The following is a 27,729-nucleotide window of genomic DNA, read 5'->3' as shown; positions in this document are numbered from 1 at the left end:
GAAGAATGAAACACCAGAAATGTGCTGCATGTATTTCAAAGTGAATTTGTTAGAATCAAATTTATCACTTGTACCATTATCAACACTGGTTTCCAGTGACATAAGTCAGTCAAAGTATTTCTTGGTAAACATACACAAGTACAGTTCATGTTTCCAAATGAAATCATTTGGGACAGCAAAACATGCAGGATCATTTCCAAACACAGATCATAAATGTGTTCAAATTTATTTTATGAGGAACCCTGTTGAACAAACTGATGAACACTGTTGATTCAATATGGGCACTAAAAATTTATCACTACATTACAAACTTTATTCAATCAGCACAACAAATTAATCTGACTATTCAGAACTGCCATTGGGCAGATGCCAGCTGAAGGCTACAAAGTTTAATTAGCATAGACAAACCTCATGTTTGCCAACACAAAGGAGACAATGCAACAAAATGTGATGCAGTGGCAATCATTATCGCTTGCAAAGAATGTAACTCACATGATATAATTCTTCCTCACAGAAATGGTCATGTTCCATGACTCTCAGAAACTCATCACTTACATGATGGATTGCAATATCTTATTTTGTATTAGCAAGGAGAAGATGGGTGTATCACTTCAATATTAAACTAAGAAATGGACCAACAAATGATGCAACAAGTAAAAGAATCAATACCATAAATTACTATTCATCAAACAATGGAAAGTCCACATCAGAATGTCAACAATATTATGAACAGGCTAGACTGCTACTCGCCATGAAGATGATATGCTGAGCTGCAGACAGGCGCAATGAAAAGACTGTTACACCCTTAGATTTTTGCCAAAGCCTTCTTCAAAAAAGAAAGGAAAACACAGACACATTCACATAACCAGGCACACCTCACTGACATGACTGCTATCTCCAGCTGCTCTGGCCAGACTTCAACTGTTGCATTGAATGAAAGGAGTAATTTGGAATGGGACAGGGAAGGGGGAGGGATAGGAGGGTGTGGGTGGGGGCAGAGAAGATGGCTGTCTGGCAGAGCATGCAGGAACTAGAAGATGGCAGACAAGGCTGCCATGCACAGTGTCAGGAGGATATGGAAGACCAGGGGCAAGGAAAGGGGAGCAGAAAAGGAGAGGAGCAGAGAAGGGGAAAAAACTGGTAGGTTTGTTGGCAGACAGTGACACACAATAAGGGTGACAGGACATGAATTGGGAGGAGGTGATAGGGCAGAGGGGGCAAAAAACTGTTGGGTGGAATGTGGAGGGACAGTAGGTTATTGTAGATTGAGGTTGAGATAATTTTGGGAGCAAAGAATGTGTTGTAAGGATATAAGGACAATTCCCACCTGTGCAGTTCAAAAAAGTTGGTGCTGGAGGGGAGGATCTAGGTTGCCTGGGTTTTGAAGCAGCCACTAAAATTAAGCATGTTATGTTCAGCTGCACATTGTGCCACACAGTGGTCCACTTTGCTCTTGACCACAGTTTGGCAGTGGCCAACCATCTTGGTGGGCAGCTGGCTCGTAGTCATACTAATATAAAGAACTGTGTATTGATTGCAGCAGAGATGGTATATGAATTGCTGCTTTCACAGCTGGCCTGGCTTCTTAGGGGATAGGATAATCCTGTGACAGATCTGGATAAGGAATTTCTGGGTGGTTGTATTGGGCATATCTTGCACTAGGATATGATCCCTGGGGCAAGGTGTTGCAATTGGTGGTGGTTAGGAATGAATTAGGATGTTGCAGAGGTCAGAGGGGTGAAAACACCACTTTAGGAGGGTTGGGAAGGATCTTGGCCAAGATATCCCTCATTTCAGGGCACAATGATAGATAACCAAAGCCCTGACGAAGGACGTGGTTCAGTTTGGTGCATGGGGATAGGGCATAGGAAATTTGTGAAATAGGTCTGAGTGACAGCGCCTGTCTGTGTAGGTCTTTGTGAGATCTTCAGCATGTTGGGCAAAGAGGTTCTTGTCACTGCAGATACATCATTCCTGGGTGGCCAGGTTATATGGGAGGGATTTTTTGATATGGATGGGGTGGCAGCTGTCAAAATGCAGGTGATTGGTGGGTTTAATGTGGACAGAGATGTGATGGAGCCATTTCTCATATCAACTGATGTTTTGTGAAAAGGTTGAAAATCATATCTTAAAATGTTTACAACTGTTCTTTCAATACAATGTTGGTATATAAGAGTTCATTTACATGATGCACTTGTTAATGACGGCAGTGTGAATCCTTTTGAACTGGAGAAAGTAGTCATGCTCTAACCACATTTACAGGGAGCCCACAACATGTGTGAATATGCACAAGATGCAATGACATAATACATTTGTGGATATGCCCACCTAGATTTCTTATTACATGCACGTGATCTTACATGGAATGATGCAAAAGAACTTCTGTGAACTAGACAATCACTTACATCTACATCTACATAGATACTCTGAAAGCCACTGTACGGTGTGTGGCAGAGGGTACCCTGTACCACTACTTGTAATTTCCTTTTCTGTTCCACTCGCAAATAGAGCAAAGGAAAAATGACTATCTATATGCTTCCATATGAGACCTAATTTCTTGTATCTTATCTTCATGGTCATCATGTGGAATGTATGTTGGTGGCAATAGAATTGTTCAGCAGTCAGCTTCAAATGCCAGTTCTCTAAATTTTCTCAACTCTGTTGCTCAAAAAGAACATGGCCTTTCCTCCAAAAGCATCTCCGTAATATGTAAGTGTTGATTGAACCTACTGGTAACAAATCTAGCTGCCTGTCTCTGAATTGCTTCAATGTCTTTCTTCAATCCAGCCTGATATGAATCCCAAACACTTGAGCAGTACTCCAGAATAAGTCACATCAGAGACTTATATGTGGTCTCCTTTACAGGTGAACCACTCTTTCTTAAAATTCTACCAATAAACTGAAGTCAACCATTCACCTTCCCTATCACAGCTCTAACATGCTCATTCTGCCTTATATTGCTTTGTAACATTATGCCCAGATATTGAAATGAATTGACACTTTCATACAGGACACTAGTAATATTGTATTCAAACATTATGGGTTTGGTCTTCCTACTCATCAGCATTAACTTACATTTTTCCGTATTTAGGGCTAGCTGCCATTCATCACACCAACTGGATATTTTGTCTAAGTTGTCTTGCATCTTCCTACAGTCACTCAACTTCCACACCTTATCGTACACCAGAGCATCATCAGCAAACAATCACACAATGCTGCCCACCTTGTCTGCCAAATCATTTATGTATATAGAGAACAACAGTGGTCCTACCACACTTTCCTGGGGCACTCCTGACGAAACCCTTGTCTCTGATGAACACTCGCCATAGAGGACAATGTACTGGGTTCTATTACTTAAGAAGTCTTTGAGCCACTTACATATCTGTGAACTTATTTCATATCTTTCTACCTTCATTAACAGTCTGCAATGAGGCACCATGCTCCCTGCAAGTCTAGAAATATGGAATCTGCCTGTTGCCCTTCCTCCATAGTTCTCAGTATATCATGTGAGAAAATGGCAAGCTGAGTTTTGCATGAGCAATGCTTTCTAAAATCATGCTGATTCTTGGACATAAGCTTTTCAGTCTCAAGAAAGTTTATGATATTGCAACTGAGAATATATTCAAGGATTCTGCAAAAACCTGAATTTAAGGATATTGGTCTGTAATTTTGCAGCTGTGTTCTTTTATCCTTCTTGTATAATGGGGACTTAGTGCTAGGCAAGAGATTTATTCATGATAAATGCAAGTTAGTAATGAGTTCTCTTTGTAAAATCTAACTGGGATTCCATCCAGACCTGGTGATTTATTTGCATTCAGATCTTTCAGTTGTTCCTCTGTGCCAGGTATACTTAATACTATGTTGTCCTTATGGGAGTCTGTCCAATGGACAAATGATGGTATGTTTGTACAATTTCTTGAATGGGAAATTTAAAACTTTGGCTTTTGTTTCACTGTCTTTGACTGCCACACCAGACTGGTCAGCAAGGGACTGAATGGAAGCCTTAGACCTACCTAGCAATTTTACATAAGACCAGAATTTTCTTGGGTGCTCTGCCAGATCTTTCACTAAGATGTGACAATGGTAGTTGTTGTATGCTTCATGTGTAAATCTTTTCACAGATGCACAAATGTCTACTAACTTTCGCTTGACATCATTTGTGCATTCCCTTTTGAAATGAGAGTGAAACAGTCTCTGCTTCCTCAGCATCTGCCAGATTTCATTATTAAACCATGGTGGGTCTTTTCCATCCTTAATCCACTTACTAGGCACATAACTCTCCAGATCATAGTTTACAATCTGCTTAAACTTTGCACATAATTCCTCTAAATCCATCTTACTAGAACTAAGTGATACCAATTCACTATCTAAGTGAGATGCTAATAACTGTTATCAGCTCTATCTAGCAGAAACACTATCCTAGCTTTCTTAACTGATTTATTAACTTTTGTAATCATAGTTGCTATAATGACATGATGATCGCTAATCCCTGTTTCTATACTGACATTATCAATAAGATCCAGCCTATTTGTACCTACAAGGCCAAAGATATTTCCATTGTGTGGGTTGCCGAGTTAGCTACTCAAGACAATTTTCAGAAAATGTACTCAAAGGTATTTTGCATGACTGTCTCCCTGTGCCCCCCGCAATGAATCCATAGACATCCTAGTCTATACTTGGTAGGTTAGCCATAGACATCTCAGTCTCTATTTGGCATGTTAAAGTCGCCTCCAACTAGTATTTGATGATCTGGGTATTTATGTGCTACTGACCATAGACTTCCTTTGAATGACTCTAGAACTGTCACAGCATTATTGAGTGGCCAGTAAAAACATCCAACAATTAACTTGGTTTCACCTATACATGATATACATGACTTCACTGTCATACTCAACTTCGACCTCAATAGAGACAATATTTTTGTCAACTGCAATGAACACTCCCCCTCCTATGGCCTCTAATCTGTCTTTCTGATATACATTCCACAACTTGCTAAATATCTCAGATCTCTTCACTTCAAGTTTCAGCCAGCTCTTGGTCTCAAGAATAATTTGAGTGTGAGAAATTTCCTGGAGGGCAGTAAATTTGGGAACTTTATTATGAATACTTTGCCATTTTACTGATAAAACAGTGGCAGTTTAAGTGTCTTTATTCTGAATGCTGTTTGACTTTCCTTGCTTTATACTAACTGTCGAGTGTTCATCAGAGCACCTCAAATTACTGCCTAGCCTAAAAAACCATCATGTACAGACCACGAGTACTCTGCTAACCGGGTGGTTGCTTCCTTTGTGTAGTGCACCCCTCACCTATCAAGGGGACTCCTACAAATTCCCATATGATAATGCAGGTCTAGAAATCTGCAGCCAAGATGGTCCCAGAGTTGATGAAGTCTTTCGTTGAGACCCTCCACTTGGCTCCAAACCACAGGAACCCAATCAATCTGGGAACAATGCTGCAAATTGCGAGCTCTGCTTGCACCCTGCATGTGAAGCCAGCAGTCTTCAGCACCTCCACCAGCCCATAAGAACTGAGGATCACCTCAGAACCCCTGTAACAGGTGTCACTGGTGCCGATGTGAGCCACAATATGCAAATGGATGCACCCTGCATGCTCGATAGCCATAGGCAAGACCACCTCCACATCTTGGATGAGGCCCCCCAGCAGACATACTGAGTTCATATTGGCTTCCTTTCAAGCTCTGAATCCGATCTTCCTAAGGGGTCCCATAACATGCCTAACATTGTAGCTCCCAATAACTAGTAAACCCCTACCTCTGTGTGCCTGCTCAGATCCTGTTGAAGTAGTGGCCACCTGTCCACTCACAGGGTGAATGGGTGAGGCCAGGCACCCAGTCTCCACATTGAGTGATGTGAACACATTGCCACCCACCACTCACCCTGCTGCGAGGGAGGATCCACCATGTTGGGTGCACTAGGAAGTGCCTTGGAAGCAGAGGCCATGGACAGGGATCACTGCATCATCATGATATCTCAGCACACGTGTTCAAAGAAAAACTGAAATCTTCAATTAATTTCACTGCCAATGATCATGATTTTGGAGAGACATGCTGTTGGATGTGTTCCACCGAATGGCAAAAATAAGATTCACACATGCACAAATTCTGATTTGGTTGATGAAAAAAGTCACACCACATCAAATAAGATTGACACATGCACATATTTCAATTTGGTTGATTGAAAAAGAAACACCACGTCAAATCGATCAAATCATCTCAGCATAAATATCAGTGCTTACACTGATCCATCCTTATTTGAAGTTGTCACCAAACACATGATTTATGGTCTATGTGGCTTTTAATTCACCATGCATGTCTGATATAAGAAAACTGCAGCCAAGAGACTTACTTGCCAAGGTTACAGTGGGTAATGATGGATATCCACAGTATTGTCAACAATCAACTGATGATGGAGGCAAATCCACCACTTTAAAAGTACTAAAAAAAGATGATGAAGTTGATAAATGTTGGGTTGTATCACAGTCATCATTACTCTTGAAAACATACAAAGCATACGCCAACGTTCAGTATTGCAATAGGGGAAACACTCGAGTAAATTTGCAAATATGTTAACAGAAGAAGTGATACAGCTGTTTTTGGAGCAGAAAATGAAACAGTACCTATCAATGAAGTCTGACAATATCAACTGGGACAGTACGTTAGGAGTAATGAAGCATTATTACATGTTTTATCATTACCAATCCATGAATAACATCCAGCAGTTGTCAATCTGACATTGCACCTTGAAAATGGACACAACAGAAGATGCAAATGCAAGAGCACTTTCACAACCACCGACAATCTTAACTGCATTTTTCTCATCGTGTGTGGGTGATACATTTGCTAAGATGCTACTCTACTCTAAAGTGCCATGACACCAACATAGAGAGCATCAATGAAGAAGTGTCAATATCACAAACAAGGTATGGTAGATGTAGGAAATCCCAACTTATATCTGACTGATTCATTATGCCATCTGTACATTATTCAACCAAACAACACAGAATGCTTTCACTTGTGATTCCAGTTATAAAATGTATCTGGATCAACATATTTCCAAGAACTGAGAACTGTCCCTACTCATCAAATAACCATCAACCACAGCAAATATGGATGTTATTTGCAATCATATTGGCAACATGTTTCCCATCCAATCCAAAAGATCTTTGAGCAAAATACAAAGACTAAATGAATGAAGACATACTCCAGTCAGATATAATGAGGCATTACTTCAATTGAGGACTAACAAATCACATGTACAATTGGGAATAACTGCACTGGATCAATCTGCAAACACTCTTTTGATCATGATTTGCAATGAGAAACACACTTTGATGTGAGTGAACTGAATACATTTGTTCAAACAAATGTTCTGAAACTGGTTCCAGAACAATGCATGACATATAACAGCATTATGAATGCAGTTATGAGCCAAAGTAGCAGATTGTATTTGATAGATATACACAAAGACATGGGGCAAACTTTTCTCATTTCACTTATTTTGAAACCCACAGTATCATGAAAAAATACTGTACTGGCAATTGCAATATCTGTAATTGTGGCAGTTCTGTTGGATGTGGGCCAAAAAGCGCTTTCAGCACTAAAATTGACACTGAATATGAAAATCAGTTGATATACCAATATGGAATACACCAAAAAAATTCTGAAACAGGGAAGTACTCCAATCACATTGCCTCATTATATAGGATGACGTATTATGGTGCACAAAAAGTCTGGAAGCCTTCATTGTACACTCAGAGATTTGAGAAGAAATGAACAGCTGTTTGGTGAAACACTCATTTTATTGTCTCGTGATGAGTAACTTAGAAGTAGTTACTCTTGGTGCAGCAAAGCAGTTCAAGTCACTCGATAAAAGCAGTCCACATAGTACACCAATTAGGTTCCTTTCAGAGTATGCTGAAACAAGAGCCCATAATTAGCTATCATATACAACCATTTGCTTGATGAAAGATCCATACCAAAAGAATGGGAAGTTGGACAGATCATACCAGTACTCAAGAAAGGAAATAAGAGTAATCTGAGGAATTACATACCCATACCACTGATGGCCACTTTGCAGTAGAATTCTGGAACATATATTGTGTTCAAGCTTTATGAATTACCTCACAGAAAATGGTCTATTGACATGTAATCAACACAGAAGCAGGAAATATCATTCTTGTCAAACACAAAGGTTCTTTATTAACATAATTTAATGATTGCTATCAATGGGGGATCTCCAATTGAGTCCATATAATAAAATTGAATGGCTGAATTCATGATTTCGTGATAGAAAGGTTGCAATATATACTAATTGTAGGAAAACCATAGAGTAAAACAGAAGTGTCTGGCATTCCTCAAGGAAGTGTTATAGGCCTTCTGCTGTTCCTAACCTGTATTAACAATTTAGGAGACAGTCTGAGCAGCTCTCCTAGATTGTTTGCAGAAGATTCTGTCATTTACCATCTACTGAAGTCATCAGAAGGTCAAAACCAATCATAAAATGACTTAACACATGATATATGCATGGTGCAAAAAGTGGCAATTGTCTCTTATTAAGAAAAGGTTGGAGGTCATCCACATAAATACAAAAAGAAATATATAACATTTCTGTTACACGGTAAATCACATTAACCTAAAAGCTGTCAATTCAACTAAATACCTACAAATTACAATTACAAACAACTTAAAATGGGGTGTTCACACAGATAATGTTGTGGAGATGGCGAACCAAAGATCATGTTTTATTGGCAGACCACTTATAAGATGCAGTATGTTTACTAAAGAGACTAACCATGCAACACTTGTCTCACCTCTTCTAGAGTACTGCTGTGTGATGTGGGATCCTACCAGATATGACTGGCAGATGACATCAAAAAACTCAGAAGGACAGCTCGTCTTGTATTATTGTGAAATAGGAGAGACAGTGTCACAGATATGATAAGCAAGTGTGGTGGCAATCAATAAAACAAAGGTGTTTTTTGCTGTGGTGAGATCTTTTCATGAAATTTCAATCACCATCGCTTTGCTCTACAAATGAAAATATTTTATTGTCACCAACCTACATAGGGGGAAATGATCATCGTAATAAAATAAGAGTAATCAGAGCTCATACAGAAATATTTTCATTCTTCCAATGCAATGTTAGAGAGGAAATGGAATAGTCTGAAGGTGATTCAAAGAACCCTCTGCCAGGCACTTGCACAGTAGTCAAGTAGATTTAGTTTTAGATGTCAATACATGATATGCCTGGTTGCATGTCACTTAGGAGTACTTGTATTTCATTTACTTTTACTTCGGTACCAATATATTGAACAGTCTGATGTAGTACTTTCATCTGATTTTCCTTTTGCTGAATTCCATGTTGTTGAATGTATGATGAGAGCATTTATGCAGTACATATTTTGTGTGCAGTGATAATATATGGCTGGTTCAAATGGCACTTCTGACATTTTTACCCCTAATAGGCCATATTAGTTTTCTTATTTTCTGATGAGTTTATCTTTAGTATCTGACAGTGATTCAGATTCCCTGCCCAGCCTGAGTCTCTTTGTAGGGAACAGGTCAGATATACTCAGACTACATTCTCCAGACACAGCTTGCTTCCATGCGGGGTGCCTCTGCAACAAGCATGACATGTTGCTGTCCACTAACAAGAGACTCCCTGTGAATACTGTGGTCCAACATTTGTCAGTCAGTCTCTTACTATTCTTTGAAGCATTTAATTATGTGCCATTGAACAGTAGATTTTTGATATTGCCTGTACCCTGTTTGTGATTTGGGCTGCTCCCTGGACTGTTGTATTTGCTTAACACAGCTTTGCTGTGCTTTGGACTTGTTCTTGGTTACCCACTCACTTTGTGAACTCTGCTGTCATCAACCCCAAGAACCACCTGTGTTGTCCCACCAGTCTCTGCATTACCACCAGTGTGAGTGATCATAAACTTTGTAGTACCTACATCAGTAAACATCCTCCTGAATATTACAGGCCCCAATCTATTTAAATGTAGACTACTATTCCCTATGCAATTATCACTCAGAAATTTGTTTGGGTCTATGAATACTGCTCCAAGCCTATTGCACTGTTTTTTGATGGCAAAATTTATCATACAGAAATATTAATTACCCACTGACCTTCATTTTATGTTTCCACTAATTACAAACATGGATTCCTCAAAGACATTCTGGTTGAACAAATCAAGTTTCATGTCTCATAGATAATTTCTTCTTCACTGCTGCTTCTTACTGAGTTTGTTCAATGCATATCAATTAAGTCTGTAATTACCTTTGAGTGACTTAATACTTTATTGTACATTACCTTTCCAAACATTTTCCTCCATATTTTCTTCCTCCATATCTACAGACTATGTCCTGAGCCACAGGCTAATTACAAAAATAACTCAAAGAGGGCCAGACCAAAACAGCACAAGAACTCAATAAAAGACAACTCCATTTTCCACCTTTTAAAAAGATTTGTGGGTGTGGCAGCCAGTATGAAAGAACTAAATACCTTTATAGGGTCATATTCATGGCTAGAAGAGTCTGTTAGTGGCATAACAAGTCTTTGACAATATAACAAATATTTTGAATCTCTTAAGAGCGTACATACACTCCTGGAAATGGAAAAAAGAACACATTGACACCGGTGTGTCAGACCCACCATACTTGCTCCGGCCACTGCGAGAGGGCTGTACAAGCAATGATCACATGCACGGCACAGCGGACACACCAGGAACCGCAGTGTTGGCCGTCGAATGGCGCTAGCTGCGCAGCATTTGTGCACCGCCGCCATCAGTGTCAGCCAATTTCCCATGGCATACGGAGCTCCATCGCAGTCTTTAACACTGGTAGCATGCCGCGACAGCGTGGATGTGAACCATATGTGCAGTTGACGGACTTTGAGCGAGGGCGTATAGTGGGCATGCGGGAGGCCGGGTGGACGTACCGCCGAATTGCTCAACACGTGGGGCGTGAGGTCTCCACAGTACATCGATGTTGTCGCCAGTGGTCGGCGGAAGGTGCACGTGCCCGTTGACCTGGGACCGGACCGCAGCGACGCACGGATGCATGCCAAGACCGTAGGATCCTACGCAGTGCCGTAGGGGACCGCACCGCCACTTCCCAGCAAATTAGGGACACTGTTGCTCCTGGGGTATCGGCGAGGACCATTCGCAACCGTCTCCATGAAGCTGGGCTACGGTCCCGCACACCGTTAGGCCGTCTTCCGCTCACGCCCCAACATCGTGCAGCCCGCCTCCAGTGGTGTCGCGACAGGCGTGAATGGAGGGACGAATGGAGACGTGTCGTCTTCAGCGATGGGAGTCGCTTCTGCCTTGGTGCCAATGATGGTCGTATGCGTGTTTGGCGCTGTGCAGGTGAGCGCCACAATCAGGACTGCATACGACCGAGGCACACAGGGCCAACACCTGGCATCATGGTGTGGGGAGCGATCTCCTACACTGGCCGTACACCACTGGTGATCGTCGAGGGGACACTGAATAGTGCACGGTACATCCAAACCGTCATCGAACCCATCGTTCTACCATTCCTAGACCGGCAAGGGAACTTGCTGTTCCAACAGGACAATGCACGTCCGCTTGTATCCCGTGCCACCCAACGTGCTCTAGAAGGTGTAAGTCAACTACCCTGGCCAGCAAGATCTCCGGATCTGTCCCCCATTGAGCATGTTTGGGACTGGATGAAGCGTCGTCTCACACGGTCTGCACGTCCAGCACGAACGCTGGTCCAACTGAGGCGCCAGGTGGAAATGGCATGGCAAGCCGTTCCACAGGACTACATCCAGCATCTCTACGATCGTCTCCATGGGAGAATAGCAGCCTGCATTGCTGCGAAAGGTGGATATACACTGTACTAGTGCCGACATTGTGCATGCTCTGTTGCCTGTGTCTATGTGCCTGTGGTTCTGTCAGTGTGATCATGTGATGTATCTGACCCCTGGAATGTGTCAATAAAGTTTCCCCTTCCTGGGACAATGAATTCATGGTGTTCTTATTTCAATTTCCAGGACTGTATTTAGAAGTAATGTCTTTTGGCATGCATCTGTCATTTGCAAAATTAAATAAAGTCTGTACATTTGGTCCCTTACTTTCTATTACTAAGCATGCTACTACAGAATTTTCTTCACAGGGTCTTATAATTTCAACCATGCCTATTCACTGTAAATTGATTTTCATTTTATACCTGCTTTAATTTGTTTCATTTAAGTAATGGTGCAGATTGTATTTTCATTTGTTTTCTTGAAATGGAATAAGATTTACGAACTGGGACAATTAAAACTGGTGTCAAGATAAAGTGACTGATCATAGCAGTTGTTTATGTTCAACATGACTTCCAATAAATATTTAAAAGTTTTTGGACAGCACATAATGAAAATTAGTTATGTTTGGTTGTGGAATGTTGTACTGGATTGAGTACTTTATTAGAAAGTGACTGATGATGTGCTGATTTGAATAAGGACTCACAGGTGCTGAAATGTGGGCCTATACACAAAAACTGGTACTTGCATTAAGGTTTTGCTTTAGTCAGCTGTAAGTAAGTCATTTTAATAGCAAAGTAAACATCTATTTCTTACATAATGTGGATATGATTTGGTTAAATGAAACAGGTCATATGATCTGATAAAATGAAACGGGCCAGAAGGATTGTTATTTTCATCATTTGTTAATAGAAGGGAATGTTATAATCTGTTTTCTAATTTGTTAAATCCAATAATTTATAATTATTATATTAAAATTCAAAATTTCGAAATGAAAGGACCCATTATAACAGCACAGTTAGTCAAATGAAATGCAAGAAAGAAAAACTTAAAAAAGTCTGTAGTAAGTGAATGAGTATTAACTAATTGAGAAGATTTTTTTTGTAAAACAACAGTAGGATTATATTATGAGCATACAAATTTCATGAATTGACATTGTAATTAAACACTAGACTGCATGAATTTTTTTTAGTTTTGCACCAACTTGTTGGGTGCAGCTCCTAGGGTGGATTTCACAGCATACAGTCCTAACATAAACCACTTAATGGAAAGCTGTAATGTGAATATCAAAACACATAATTTGAAGAAGTTGGTGGAAAGATTTACGTTAAGAAGTTTAAAAATGCAGCAAAGAGAATGAGAATGATACATATGTTTGGAGAAATGAAGACACAAGTATTCAATTTATCTAATTATTCATAACAAGATACCTGAAGCTAAGGAAGTGCAGTGGATGTGAAGTTACTGTGTAATCATCAGCTACAACAATGCCAATTAGATTGCAGTGAAAAAACAAAAAAGTTATAATTAATTCTAATGCTTGTTTTTAAACATTTTATATAAGTTCAGGGAAATTCAATACAATTTAAATAAAATGCAGCCAGGAGTTTTAATTTTCATAGTTACATGAGGAAACAGAAGTTACAGGATGAAATAAAAATTTTGTTCCTCATGAGTTATTGATATTGGGAGACTATAGAGAAATTCACCAAGCTGGTTGCTATTACTTTTCAACAGCAGCCAGAGATTGTGGTTATGTGTGTGTGAGTTGCATTTGGATGAGTGTATGTGCTTATGTTGCCTATTTCTGATGACGCCCTTTTTGGTTGAAAACTTACTTGCTGACAGTCATTTTGTTGGGTCTATCTGTGACTCAACATCTCCACTATATGGTGAGTAGCAAGAATTCTATCCATAATATTTTCATTATTTCCTCCTTGATTTTCCATTGTATAATGTTAAGTCATTTATTTGTATTTCACTTAAATAAAATGAACAGATTAAACTTCTTTCCGCATCTCAAACATCTGCCTGCGTGAAATACAATTAATGTAATAATGTTAAGTGCTTGATAGGTTATCGTAAACTGGGAATTCATCTAACAGTAACTGAGTAGCATGTTTTACTGTTAACATTCAAACACCATGTATGATACATAATTTACTGCAATCTTGTCTATATTATTGGATCCAGAAACTTGCTGTCAAAGGCTGCTGTGCTACATCTTTTTACTCTATTAAAATGTTAATGTGCACAACAGCCCTTTTTAGTGTATTTAATCAGTACAACCCAATAAAATCAGCACAAACTCTTGGCACTTGCAAAATGAGTGTTCTAGTTTAAAAAATAGTTTACATATTTTTGCATTAATGACCTACTCAGCCACAGCTCTTGTAAGAACTTAAACAACTCATTAAATGTCCCTGTAGTTGCTCAATGTCAAGATGCTACAGTCTCAGTAAAAGTCATTGTTTCATATTCTGCTCTCTGTGGCCTCTTTGATGACTAAGTTCAGAAGGCAGGGACAAGATTTTTGCTTTAACATAATTATTTTTAGTGAGCTTTTAAGTATGTGTTGCTAGTCATACTGAACACCAATAGCTGCAGTCATAAACCACATAATTTTGAAACCTTTTGAAATTGTAGTGGATCAGCATCAGACAAGAAAGTGTTTCATCATACCAGCATTTATGAATGGTTATACCCGTGATGTCCAAAAGTTCCCTTTGCAGTGTATCAACACTTGTGTTGTTTTTAATATGTTATTTGAAACTGCACAAAGTAATTTTAATGTCATGACTGTAAGTATACACAAATACTAAACCAAAGCTCCACATTCTGGTCCTGATGGGGTCAATCAGAACCAACTGACCACCATATTATCCTCTGTCAGTAGCATAATTCAGATGTGGAATGGAGGAGCATTGAGGAAACATCACCCGTGTTGCTGTTGTCAGGTTTCTTGACCTTGGAGCCACTGCTTTTCAGTTGAATAGCTCCTCATTTGACACCATGAGACTGAGTGCACCCCATTCCAGTCCTCACACCAATGAAAAATTCATGGCAGTACTGGGAATCGAACCTGAGTCCTCCGCATAGCAGCCAGGCACACAGACCACTGAGCTGCAGAGGCAGACACATAAATACTCTGATGATGAAATTTGTTCATGGCTGTTGATGATGTCTTATGACTGAACGTCGAAACAATCTGTAGCACAAGATGTTATGATGACTCAGATTGAGCAATCACAGGCTGACTAGTGGTTATAAAAGGTCACCACAGCAGCAATCACAACAGGTTCTCCTTACAAAGACAATGCAGTAGGTAATCATTTTAAGTCTTTACTCTAATTTGATGCATCAACAATACCAAGAACATTTTACACTGACAGCTTCACAACCCATATCATGTGAGTATTACTCCTTAACAACATTTTTTAACTGCACTCCTTAACACCATTTTTTTAATTGCACCACTGTGAACTACCCTTTCAATGTATTCTTTGTTCCCACAGTACCCTGACCTTCTCTGCTAATCCCTGTGCTCCTATGTCTCTAACATATTCTTTATACCACCCCAACCTTCTCCCTGTACACCACCTTTGTACTCCATGTATTACTTCTTCCCATCCAGGTGACCTGTATCTTCCTGTCTTTGCCTCTTCCTCTGACCCTGGATTCTCCATCATCTGCCTGTATTATTTTCTTACTGCTCTTCTCAGTGCCCTTTTTAGTAGCCCTCACAAACCATGGATCTTGCCGAGGTGTGGAAACTTGTTTACCTCAGATATGATAAATGCCCAGCTGAAAAGGAGATCATCTCTGTAGTGGCACTGTATGTAATCCCAGTGGGTGAATGTGTCTGCTGAGAGACGGCATGGTGGTGTTCCCAGCTGCACAAAAGAAGTTGATGGCTTCACAGCAATTTCCTCATTTCTGGAGAGTTGTTTCTGCAGTTCATTGCATGATTGATTCCTCCCAGTCAGCACAAAGAGTGGTTATTCAATTTTTGGACAAAAGGGGAACACACTTCACAAATTTATTGCAAGTTGAAAGAGGGGAATGATGAGGACATCAAGGAGATGCCATGCCATGGGCAGGCACAAATTGTCAACACTAGTGCCATGATTTTGGCTGTGTGGGGGCTCACATAGATGAATTGTCGGATCACTAGGTGTGTCATTGCTGCTGAACTGTCAGTGAGCAAAGGAACTGTGCATCACATAATCCATGAGAAGATTCATTGTGACAAAGTTTGTGCACAGTGGGTGCCAAAACATCTTCCAGGGAATCAGAAGACATTGAGAATGGATGTTTGCCTCAGCCATTTGTTGAAATATGTGGAGCAAGGAATGGATTTCATTGCTCAGATTGTGGCATGTGATGAAATGTGCTGCTACCACTTCAACCCTGCTTCCAAGGGGATGAGCATGGAGCAGCAGCATTCCAACTCTCCTTTCCAAAAAAATTCCACTCTTCCTTGAAGACCCAAAAAGTGATGCTCAGTTACTTTTTTTGGCAAAGAAGGAACTCGGCTTATCAGATGGCTACCACAGGATGCAGCAGTTAATGCTGAATAGTACAAAAACATGTTGTTGAGGCAAAAACAAGTTCAGGAGCGTCCTGCCAGCTGAGATAGTGCTTCTCCGGAACAACATTATGCCTCACATGGTCAAGAAGACCCACAAGCTCCTTCAGTAACTTTGACAAGGTCCCAGAACATCCTCCTTACAGTCCTGATATCTCCCCTTATATCTTTGGCCACTTAGAACAATCTCCGAAAGGTCAGAGGTTCACCCGTGAAAAGGAAGTGAAGGACACCACGGAAAACTGGATCTGTCAGCAACCAAGGAGATTTTACACTGAAGCTATCCACTTACTTCCTATGCATTGGGATTGGATTATTAATGTCAATAGCAATTATGCACAGTTGTACTGTTCCAGATGAACTGTAATTATAATATTGCTATTAAACTTTCTTCTCATTTGGGCACACCTTTACATATAGCCAAGCTGCAGGTACTATCATGCCAGAGGAGCCTCTGTGCAGAGGTCAGGCTAACATATGGTTCCAGAATTGGGGCATGGCAGATGGACTTTCAGAAGTTAAAGGAACAACAGTTTGGATTATTTGCTGATGAATGCTGGCTGAAAGAAAGAGGAAACTACAGCTGTTAAATCCTAGGGTGACTTGAACACAAGACAGGGAAATACGAGTATATATCATCTCCTATAGGATTATGTTTACAAAAGCACAAGCACAAATCAGTTCTGGAATTGATGGCTGCTTTATTTTTTTATTTATCTAGTGGCCTTTATTTTTGTTCATCCAAGTTTCATGATTGCTGTAATTCTTTTTATTTATTTACCTCCATTTATTTTTGTTCATCCAAGAATCATCTTACAGTGATACAGTGTCACAGTAATACAGTGAAAACCACTAGCTCAAAACATAGGTAGACACACAGTGATGTCTGTGACCATGATGAAGGAACCATGCTGGCATTTGCCTGAAATGATTTAGAAAAACCACAGAAAACCCAAATCAGGATGACCGAATAAAGTGAACTGCATCCTCCTGAATATGAGAGCAATCTCTTAGCAGCAGCACTGCCTCATTCGATTGATCCCTATTATACAGAGTTCTTTGATTTACAAACAATTTGCTGCAGATAATTTATAACATAAAACATGATTTTGTACTTTGTTGCTGCACAAGTTAAAGACACCCACTAATGACTATGAAGACTCCTTGTATTAATATGAGGTTCGCTGTGCCAGATATACGCAGCTGAATGCTATAACTTGAAAATCATCAGTAAATACTTCCGTATATAGTAAATTACTAATAAGTTCTTGTGCAGGCATTTTCAGCTCAAATGATACACTGACAACAGTCTAAGTTAATAACATGAGCAGACTACCATGAATGTCACAAAAAGCTGTTACAGAAGTAGGCTAAAAAGTAGTGCACGCATGTTTGTAGATGAACAAAAACACATCATCTGATGTGTAAACATTACTTTTGAGTGGAGGAAGAAACAAAAATCACAAGGTTCAGGATCAAGGAAGTGAGGAGGATGTGGCATCGGTTTAAACTTCAGGTTTCACAGAGCTTCTTCAGTTGGGTGTGAGGTGTGTGGACAAATGTTGTCATATCACAAGAATATTAGCACCAGGCTGCCTCTAACATGATTCCCCCTCCCCAGATGGTTTGGTTTTTAACTTTTTCACCTGTGGAGAGGACAGGTGTCAATAATCAGCTCTCTGTCTTTTCTCTTCTGGGTTTTAATGATGGCCCACAACCCATGCCCTGTCACAATATTCACAAGGGAATCATCTTCTCCAACACAGTAGTGCTGCAAAAGTTGCTTACAGATTGTGATCAATACTATTTGTTCTCACCTGTAGATTGACATGGTACCAACTGTGCATAGATTTTATAGTATCCTAATTGTTCAATAATGAAGCTGACATATTCCTTGGATATTCCAATGTGGTTTGCCTTATGCTTTTTAGTGATTCAGTGGTCATTTTGAATCAAATAATTGATGAGTTCATGATGTTTTTCACCTGTGGCAATGATCAGATGTTTGCTATGCATTTCATCAACTATTACGTCTTTTCCAGGCTCACAACCAAGAATTTTTTTGCCCATCGATTTCTAATAGTTTTGTCAACACCACCACCACCATAAACAGCATGACTCTCACCAGTCATTTTTTCAGCATTAAAAGTTCAGTCACAGCACACTGTTTTACTTGCACTGACATAGCAATAGAACACGTCTCCATTCTTCTGCTACTCAGAATGCGTCGGATGAACACAATGCATTCAAGCTGAACATGCATACGGAGATGCACGCTACCTACTGCATGCCATCTGGTACATTTCTCAATATCATTTAGGTCGCATTCTACAAGCATGTGTGCATTACTTTTCAACCTACCCTTCTACAAAAGGTGCTACTCTCAGGCAATGCATTTCTTTAATTGTTCTACACCCTTGAAGGTTCTTTATCATAATGGACCATGTAGAACATAATGTGTTAATAAATGAGTGAATGAAAAGAAAACTGCAATTCTGATGATGTATAAAATAGTAAGTTTTACAACATTAATGGAATTAGTGACATGTATAACACACAACTGAAGATTCCAGAACTCACTTAGGTTTGTCCAAAGGATCTGGTTCATTTCTTCCCAGACCAGCTGGATTTTTCTCTGCTTCTTCTTTTGTGAGCAAATGGATTTCAGCCTCCACCTTTCCCTGTGCATTTAAAATATCAAGATATTTTAATTGATGATACAAAGTTTTATTACAAGTAAAGATAGACGATGGAAAATTTGTACAGAATTTAAGAAGAGACACAGAAATCTGTGAAATGCAGTGTTGATTCCAGTGTGCTGATTGCGTTGTGAGGAGGCAGCAAGGCTAGTCGCAGCCTGCTCCATACTCTCCTCTCTCACAGCAGCTCACGTACCACGCAGTGATCGAGTGCTTACTAACTCAGCATATCCCACAGTAAGTGCCCATTTACATTTTCATTAACTTACTATGTTGCATAGATCCTTGGTATGAAATGGGCCTACAGATGAGCAAGATATTGTCTTTCAATCACATCAGATTCAGGAAGTTATTTTACAATGTGAACTTACTAAACGAAAAAGAGTATAGGAACATAAAATCTCAAATCAAAACTTAAGGATAGGTGTGTGTGTGTGTGTGTGTGTGTGTGTGTGTGTGTGTGTGTAATGATTACCAGAACTATAGGAAAAAAGGACTTTTAGAAGGACCCTACGAAAATTATAATAAGTACACTGCATCTATGTATCAGTGATCCATTGGTATTAAGAAACAAAAAGAATACAGATTCAAGGCTACAGAAGTGAGCTTTCTGTGGTCTGTGTTATACATAACATAAAGAGAAATAAATAAGATATATGGATATATTATAGAATCAATATATATGGAGCTTTAAAGAAAAGCTTTTCCATTAGCAGACAAGTAGGAACGTCGTAAAGAAGCAATCACAAAGAAAATAATTTGCTTGGTTATAGACTAAATATGAGTGTCCTCATTTTAACTTCAGACCCAGGACAGTTAATCATTGTTTATTATAATACATTATGAATGAGGAAATTGTAATACTTCTCTTTCAGGAAGTAAAACTGACGCACAAAACATATATATCTCTTTGACAAGTGAAGAAGAGGCACAGCTGTACTACTGTAATTTAAATAATATACCAGAAACTAAATTCAGTACCATGATGTTTATTTCTGCATATAACAAATCACAAACATGCAGTCATTTAAACCACAATACCAAGGGTTTATGTCATCATTCATCCCCATTACAGTTGGAAGAAGGAAATGGCAAACCACCTCCGCTAGGACCTTGGCTGGTACAGCGGTGCGGGTCTCCTGCATCATCCCCTATGCTTCTCAGAGTATGGGACCTCATCATCATCATCATCATCATTATGTCATCACTTACAAAGAAATCTGGAACCCGCATGGCACCATCCTATGCCAACTTATTCATGGCCCATCTAGAGGAATCCTTCCTAACCACCCAAAATCCCAAACCTCTCACCTGGTTCACATTCACTGATGGCATCTTCATGATCTGGATTGAGGGTGAGGACAACCTATCCACTTTCCTCCAGAACCTCAACACCTACCCCATTTGCATCACCTGGTCCTCCTCACCCTGACAAGCCACCTTCCTCAATGCTGACCTCCTCCTCAAAAATGGCTACATCAATACATCGTTACCTCCATCCATATCAAACCTACCAACTACCAGCAATATCCCCATTCGATAACTGCCACCTACTGCATATCAAGAAGTCCCTTCCATACAGCCTGGCCACCCATGGTTGTTACATCTGCAGTGGTGAGCAGTCCCTCTCAAAATATACCAAGGGTCTCACTCAGGCCTTAACAAACTGTAATTACTTTACCAAACTTGTACAGAAACATGTCTCCCATTTCTTATCTCTCCAGTCACCCACCACCTCCCAAAGTCCTACCATCTAGCTACCGAGGAGCATTTCCCTCATGACTCAGTACCACCCAGGACCGGAGCAATTAAAGCATATTCTCCATCAGGGTTATGACTACCTCTTTTTTTTCATGCCCTGAAAAGAGGAATGTCCTACCCATTATCCCTTCTCCAACTCCCACAGTGGTATTCTACTGCCCACCAAACCTACACAATATCCTCATCCATCCCTACTCGATCCCAGTAATAGACCTAGATGCAAGACCTGTCCCATGCATCCTCCCACCCCCACCCACTCCAGTTCAGTCACAAGCATCACCTATACTATCAAAGGCAGGGCTAACTGTGAAACCAGTCATGATATCTACAAGCTAAGCTGGAATGACTGTGCTGCATTCTACGTGGGCATGACAACTAACAAGCTGTCTGTCCAAATGAACGGCCACCGACAAATTGCGACCAAGAAACAGCTGGATGACCCAGTTGCTGAGCACATTGCCCAACAGAACAATCTTCATTTCAATGAGTGCTTCACAGCTGGTCCCATCTGGATCCTTCCTACCAACACAAGCTTCTCTGAATTGTGCTGGTAGGAACTCTGCCTGCAATATATACTATATTCCTGCAACTCTCCTGGCCTCAACTTTGTTAGTCCCCATCCTTCATCCACCTATTCCCTTCCCTGTTCCCACTCTAGCATTAAACAGACTTCTATTCCACCAATTTTTTTTCTGCCCCATCCCACCCCTCCACCTAATCACCCAACTACACCTAGCTGCCCTACCCTCTTGCCATCTTGTCCCTTTATGATTCCACAAACAGCACTTTTCTGTTCCCACCACTACCCTGCTACCCAATCCCCTCTCTGCCCCACTATCTCAGCCTCTTCCTTACCCCCCACCATCCACATTGCTTTTCCCATCATGCACTATTGCACATGGTCTGGCCTCTGTGGCTGGAGACAGAGCTCATGCATGTGTGAGTTGTTTTTGCATGACAGTGTGTGTATATTGTATAATTCAGAAGGAGGCCTTTTGGCCTAAATCTAACTTGTTTAGCAGTCTTTTTGTTGTACCCATCTGCAACTCAGCATCTCCACTATATGATGATTAGCAATGTCCTTTTCACCAAATAACGGAGATGCTGAGTCACACATAGGCATGACAAAAAGACTGTCGGAAAGAAAGATTTGGCCAATGAGGCCTGTGGCAAAAATAGAAAACACACACACACAAATGCAACTAACACACATGTCACCACAGTGTCTGGCAGCTGAAGCCAGACTGTGAACAGCAGTGCATTATGGGAGAGGCGGCCTGGTGATGCTAAGGAGGGGTGGGATGGGGAGAGGAAGGGATAGCAGGGTAGAGTGGGGTATGGTAAAGTGCTGCTATTGGGAGCATACAGGGATGAGGTGGAGAGAGAGTAAATTGTGCAGTTGGGAAGTTAGATGGAGGGTGGGGAAGAGGGGGGGGGGGAGGGTTAGCAGAAGAGGAGAGAAGTAAAGAGACTTGATGCGTTGGTGGAATAGAGGGTTGTGTAGTGCTGGAATGGGGATGGGGACAGGAAAGTGGCTAGATGGGTAAAGACAATGACTAATGAAGGTTGAGGCCAGGAGGGTTATGGAAATGTAGGATATATTGTAGGGGCTGTTGTTGGTGGGAAGGACCCAGATGGCACAGGCTGTGAAGCAGTCACTGAAATGAAGAATGTCGTGTTGGGCGGCATGCTCAGCAATGGGGTGGTCCAGTTATTTCTTGGCCACTGTTAGTCGGTGGCCATTCAGGCAGACTGACAGCTCGTTGATTGTCATGCCCATGTAGAATGTAGTGCAATGGTTTCAGCTTAGCTTGTAGATTACATGACTGGTTTCACAGGTAGCCCTGCCTTTGATGGGACAGGTGCTGTTTGTGACATGAGTGGAGTAGGTGGTGGTGCGGGGATATATGGGACAGGTCTTGCATCTAGGTGTATTACAGGGATATGAGCCATGAGGCAAGAGGTTGGGAGGGATAAGAATATTGCATAGGTTCAGTGAGAGAAGGATAGTGAGTCAGACCTTTCTCAGTTCAGGGCACAATGAGAGGTAGTCAAGACCCTATCAGAGATTATAATTCAGTTGCTCCCATCCTGGTTGGTACAGAGTCACGATGGGAATGCTCCTTTGTGGCTGAACAGTGGGACTTTTGGAGTTGGTGTGAGGCTGGAAAGATAAGGTGTGGGAGATCTATTTTTGTACAAGGTTTGAAGGATAATTACAGTCTGTGAAGGCTTTAGTGAGACTCTCAGTATGTTTTGGGAGGGACCACTTGTCACTACAGATTTGATGGTGACTTGTGGCTAGGCTGTATAGAAGGGGCTTCTTGGTAAAGAATGAGCGGCAGCTATTGAAATGGAGGCATCGCTGGTGATTAGTAAGTTTGATATGCTGGTGATTAGTAAGTTTGATATGGACAGAGGTACGGAAGTAAGCATCTTTGAGTTAATAGGAGCAGGTGAAGCAAATAGTGGAGAAAGTGTTTATCCTGGGTGGTTGGGTTTATGGACTTTAGGAAGCATGTAGAAGGTAGATGTAAGGAGAGTGGTAGGGGTAAGGAGAGAGATGGACTCTGAGGAGAGGTTCTGGGATGGGCCTAAGGATTTGAGGGGAGACTGGAGACCCAGCTGGATTTCTCAAATGGGTTCACAGTGGCAGGATTTGTAGGTGAATGAATCAGCACCTGGTGGAGCCTTCTGCCAGGTAATCCTTGCAGTTCAAAACAACAGTAGTGGAGCCTTTGGCAGATGGAGATAAGGTAATGCATGGAGGTTTGGGCTTAAATTATATGGTTTTGCAAAACTATGTTGGTGAGGACTAAGGACTGGTGGAATTTGAACAGATGGAGGTCACTGTGGAAGGAAGGGAGGCATACGGAGATGGATGATTTGATGGTAAGGCGATATCGGGGGACTCCATGAGCCAAGCAACAATGCAGTAACAGTAAGTGGGACTGAGTTCTCTCTAGGGATAAGGAGACTTTTCTATAGTGAACAGATGAACAGATCAAGGATCCATAGTGGTAGAAAAAATGGGTAAACATATGTAAATAACATAGAATTCACCCAAAAAATAGGCAAAAATACACACAAACACGTGGGGAAAAATCATGAAAAGAATGAAATGGATGAATTATAGAGAAACAAGATAAAATCTGAAAGGCTAATAGTGACAGATGAAAACCAACTGCAATTGGCATGAACTCACAGTGAGATCAAAGAAAAAGTGTATTAAAAATTGTAATGTGTGTAGCAGGTCTGTGGGTGGATAAGTGTGAAGAAGGGGAATGGAAGATTTTACTAGATTAGGTGAAATTAGTTCATTTGAACTGGAATATGGAGGAGAAAGAGTGGGGGTGGGGAGGGGGGTGGCAGGATTAGATACAGTTTGTGTGGTCCAGGAAAGGTACGAGAAATAACACATGAAAATACGCGAGAGTGATGCAGGGAGAATGATCATTTTGAAGGTAAAGGATTATTGATATTGGTGGGAGTAATATGGGACATGAGATGCTGCATCAATAGTCAGTGTGGTCTTGTAGACTTCTGTTGTGCATGGCCGAGAGGGGTGATACAGTGTGGCTCATAAGCAGAGCATGCAATGCAGCTTGTAAGGCAACAAGAGAAACACAGGAGAGAAGAGAAAGAAGGATGGGCTTTAAGTACAGTAATGCATTAGAAAATAGTAACAAAGGGAAACAGCACTGGATTAAGAATGGAAGAAAAACTGTCATGTAAAATCAAACAATGGAAAATATAAGATGGAATGTAACAATATTATGAAAAGGATAGTTGCTATCTAGTATATAGCGGAGGTGCCGAGTCGCAGATAGTTGCAACAAAAAGACTGTGAGAAAGTGAGCTATCAGCCAACAATGCCTTTGTCAAAAGGAGACAACATGGACACAAACACTCATGTAAACACAATTAACACACACACATCACCACAGTCTCTGGCAACTGAAGCCAGACTATGAGCAGCAGCGCATCATGGGACAGGAAACCATGTGGCGATAAGAAGGAGGATGTGGCAGGGAGGGGAAAGGATAGCAGGGTAGGGGTGGAGGATGGTAAAATGGAACTAATGGGATTGTGCAGGGATGAGGTGAAGAGAAAGTAGGGTAGCAGGTACATTTGGGAGATTAGATGGAGGGCAGGGAAGAGAGGGGGCACTGGAAGAGAAGAAAAGCAAAAAGACTGGGTGTGTTGGTGGGTTAGAGGGCTGTGTAGTGCTGGAATGGGAACAGGGAAGGGACTAGATGGGTAAGGATGATGACTAACAAGGATTGAGGCTAGGAGGCTTACGGAAATGTTGTATATATTGTAGGGAGAGTCTCCAACTGCATAATTCAGAAAAGCTGTTGTTGGTGGGAAGGATCCAGGTGGCACAGGCTGTGAAGCAGTCACTGAAATGAAGAATGCCATGTTGGGCGGCATGCTCAGCAACAGTGTGGTCCAGTTGTTTACTGGCCACAGTTTGTCAGTGGCAATTGGTATGGATATAACAGCTTGTTGATTGTCATGCCCACGAATAATGCAGCACAGGGGCTACAGCCTAGGTTGTACATCACATGACTGGTTTCACAGGTAGCCCTGCCTTTGATGGAGTAGGTGATATTTGTGACCAAACTGGAGTAAGTGGTGGTAGGAGAATGTCTATTACATGAATATGAGCCATGAGGCAAGGGGTTGGGAAAACTGGATGTGTAAGTGTGGATGAGGATATTGTGTAGGTTTGCTGCACAATGGAATTCCAGTGTGGGAGGTGCATGAGGATAGTGGGTAGGACATTTCTCATTTCAGGGCACAATGAAAGGTAGTCATGGTGGAGACTGTAATTTACTTGCTCCAGTTCTGGGTGATATTGAGTCATGGGGGAATGCTCCTCTCTGGTCAGACAGTGGTACTTTGGGACTTGGTGAATATCTGGAAAGATATGGCACAGGAGATCTGTTCCTGCCTTGGACTACCAATGTCCATCACATTTTCAGCAACCTCTGAACCTCCCCCCATGTCTCCTCAGAGCTTACAAACCCTGTCTCACAGGCCTACTACATTGACCCCCCCCCCCCCCCCAAAAAAAAAAAAAAAAAAAAAAAAAAAAACCACTCCCTCCCACAAGCACACAGAATCCAGAACCTAATAGACCTGAAACACCATCATTAACCTTTCCTGCAAAATCCTCAGCCTAGCAGAAGTATCAATTGTTTCCAGATGCCTCATCTTTTGCCTCACTCCCAAATTCAGTCATGCTGGGCTTGTTAAAGACCTCCTCTCCTTCTTCTGGTCCCTAGAGTGTGAACACTTTTTCACCTCCAACCCTACCAATCAGACTCAACCCAAGACCATGGCTGAACCCTGACTGCCTTGTTTCACTCCTACATCCATCCCCCACTGAACATCATATCACCCCCTGTCAACTTTCCAGAATTTCTTAACCTCTTACCTTGCCTCATCATCATTCCCCAAACTCCTCAACATTCCCAAATCCCTCAACATGCAAATTAACCTTACATCTGCAAAAGGAACCTCAATCCACCACCTGCAAACTGATCCCTACCTTATAATCATACCTGCTGACAAAGGCTCCACCACTGTTGTTTTGACTTGCAAGGATTACCTGACAGAAGAACTCCACCAGCTGTCGGATTCATCCACCTACAAACAATGCAACTGTGAACCCATTCCAGAAATCCAGCATGACATCAAGTCTCTCCTCAAATCCTTAGGCCCACTCTAGAACCTCTTCTCAGAGTTCATCTCTCCTAATCCCTACCACTCCCCATACTTCCACCTTCTACATGCTTCCTAAAGCCCATAAGCCCAACCACCCAGGATGCATTGTGGCTGGTTACTGTGCCCCCACTGAGAGAATCTACACTCTCATAGACCAATACCTTCAACCTATTACCTGCAACCTAACCTCCTACATAGAAGATACCACCCATTTCCTCCACCAACTCTCCACAGTTCCTGTTCCTTTCGCACACGGTGCCTTGCTCATCACTACTGATGCCACATCCCTTTACACTACCTTATCTAACGCCCATGGCTTTACTGCTATTGAACACTACCTTCCCCAAAGCCCGATGGATTCCAAACTGACAGCCTCCTTCTTAGTTGCCATGACCAACTGTATCCTCATGCACAATTACTTCTCCTTTGAAGGCATTACCTACAAACAAATGAGGGGTACAGCTATGGGCAATTGTATGGCACAATCCTACTACAACTTGTTCATGGGCCACATAGAGGAATCCTTCCAAAACACCCAGAATAACAACCTCTCGCCTGGTTCAAGTTCATTTATGGCATCGTGAACTGGACTGAGAGTGAGGACTCCCTATCCACATTCCTCCAGAACCTCAACACTCTTATCCACATTCCTCCATAAGCTCAACACCTTCTCCCCCATTCGCTTCACCTGGTCTTAACCCAACAAGCCATTATCCTCATTGTTGACCTCCATGTCAAAGACGGCTGCATCAGTATCCTTGTCCATATCAAACCTATCCTCTGCCCATATCAATCCTACAAACCACCAGCAATACCTCCACATTGATAGCTGCTACCCATTTCATACCAAGAAGATCCTTCCATACAGTACAACCACCCACTGCTGTTGCATCTGTAATGATGAGCGGGCCCTCTCGAAATGTACCAAGGGTTTCACTGAGGCCTTTACTGATCATCATTACTGACCCAACCTTGTACAAAAATAGATATCCTGTGCTTTATCTTTCTAGTCATCTATCACCTCCCAAATTCCTACTGTCTGGCCACAGAGGAGCATTCCCCTCATGGCTCAGTATCACCCAGGACTGGAGCAATTGAATTACATTCTCTGCCAGAATTTTGAGTACCTCTCCTCATGCCCTGAAATGAGAAATGT

At 41.4% G+C, this 27,729-nt stretch overlaps 1 protein-coding gene across 1 annotated transcript in view; it reads right to left on the bottom strand.

Moving 5' to 3' along the window:
- Nucleotides 1-27,729, bottom strand: part of LOC124755559 (otoferlin-like) — a 461,140-nt gene that overhangs the window by 6,449 nt on the left and 426,962 nt on the right. Inside the window, exon 36 of the mRNA XM_047249045.1 lies at nucleotides 18,961-19,061. Within this exon, the coding sequence (XP_047105001.1) occupies nucleotides 18,961-19,061 (101 nt within the window). The remainder of the gene's footprint in view (nucleotides 1-18,960; nucleotides 19,062-27,729) is intronic.

Source organism: Schistocerca piceifrons, chromosome 1 (assembly GCF_021461385.2).
Source record: "Schistocerca piceifrons isolate TAMUIC-IGC-003096 chromosome 1, iqSchPice1.1, whole genome shotgun sequence".
NCBI classification, from domain to species: domain Eukaryota; kingdom Metazoa; phylum Arthropoda; class Insecta; order Orthoptera; family Acrididae; genus Schistocerca; species Schistocerca piceifrons.
The sequence above is the reverse complement of the archived record's forward strand: the minus strand, read 5'-3'. Positions and strand labels throughout refer to the sequence as shown.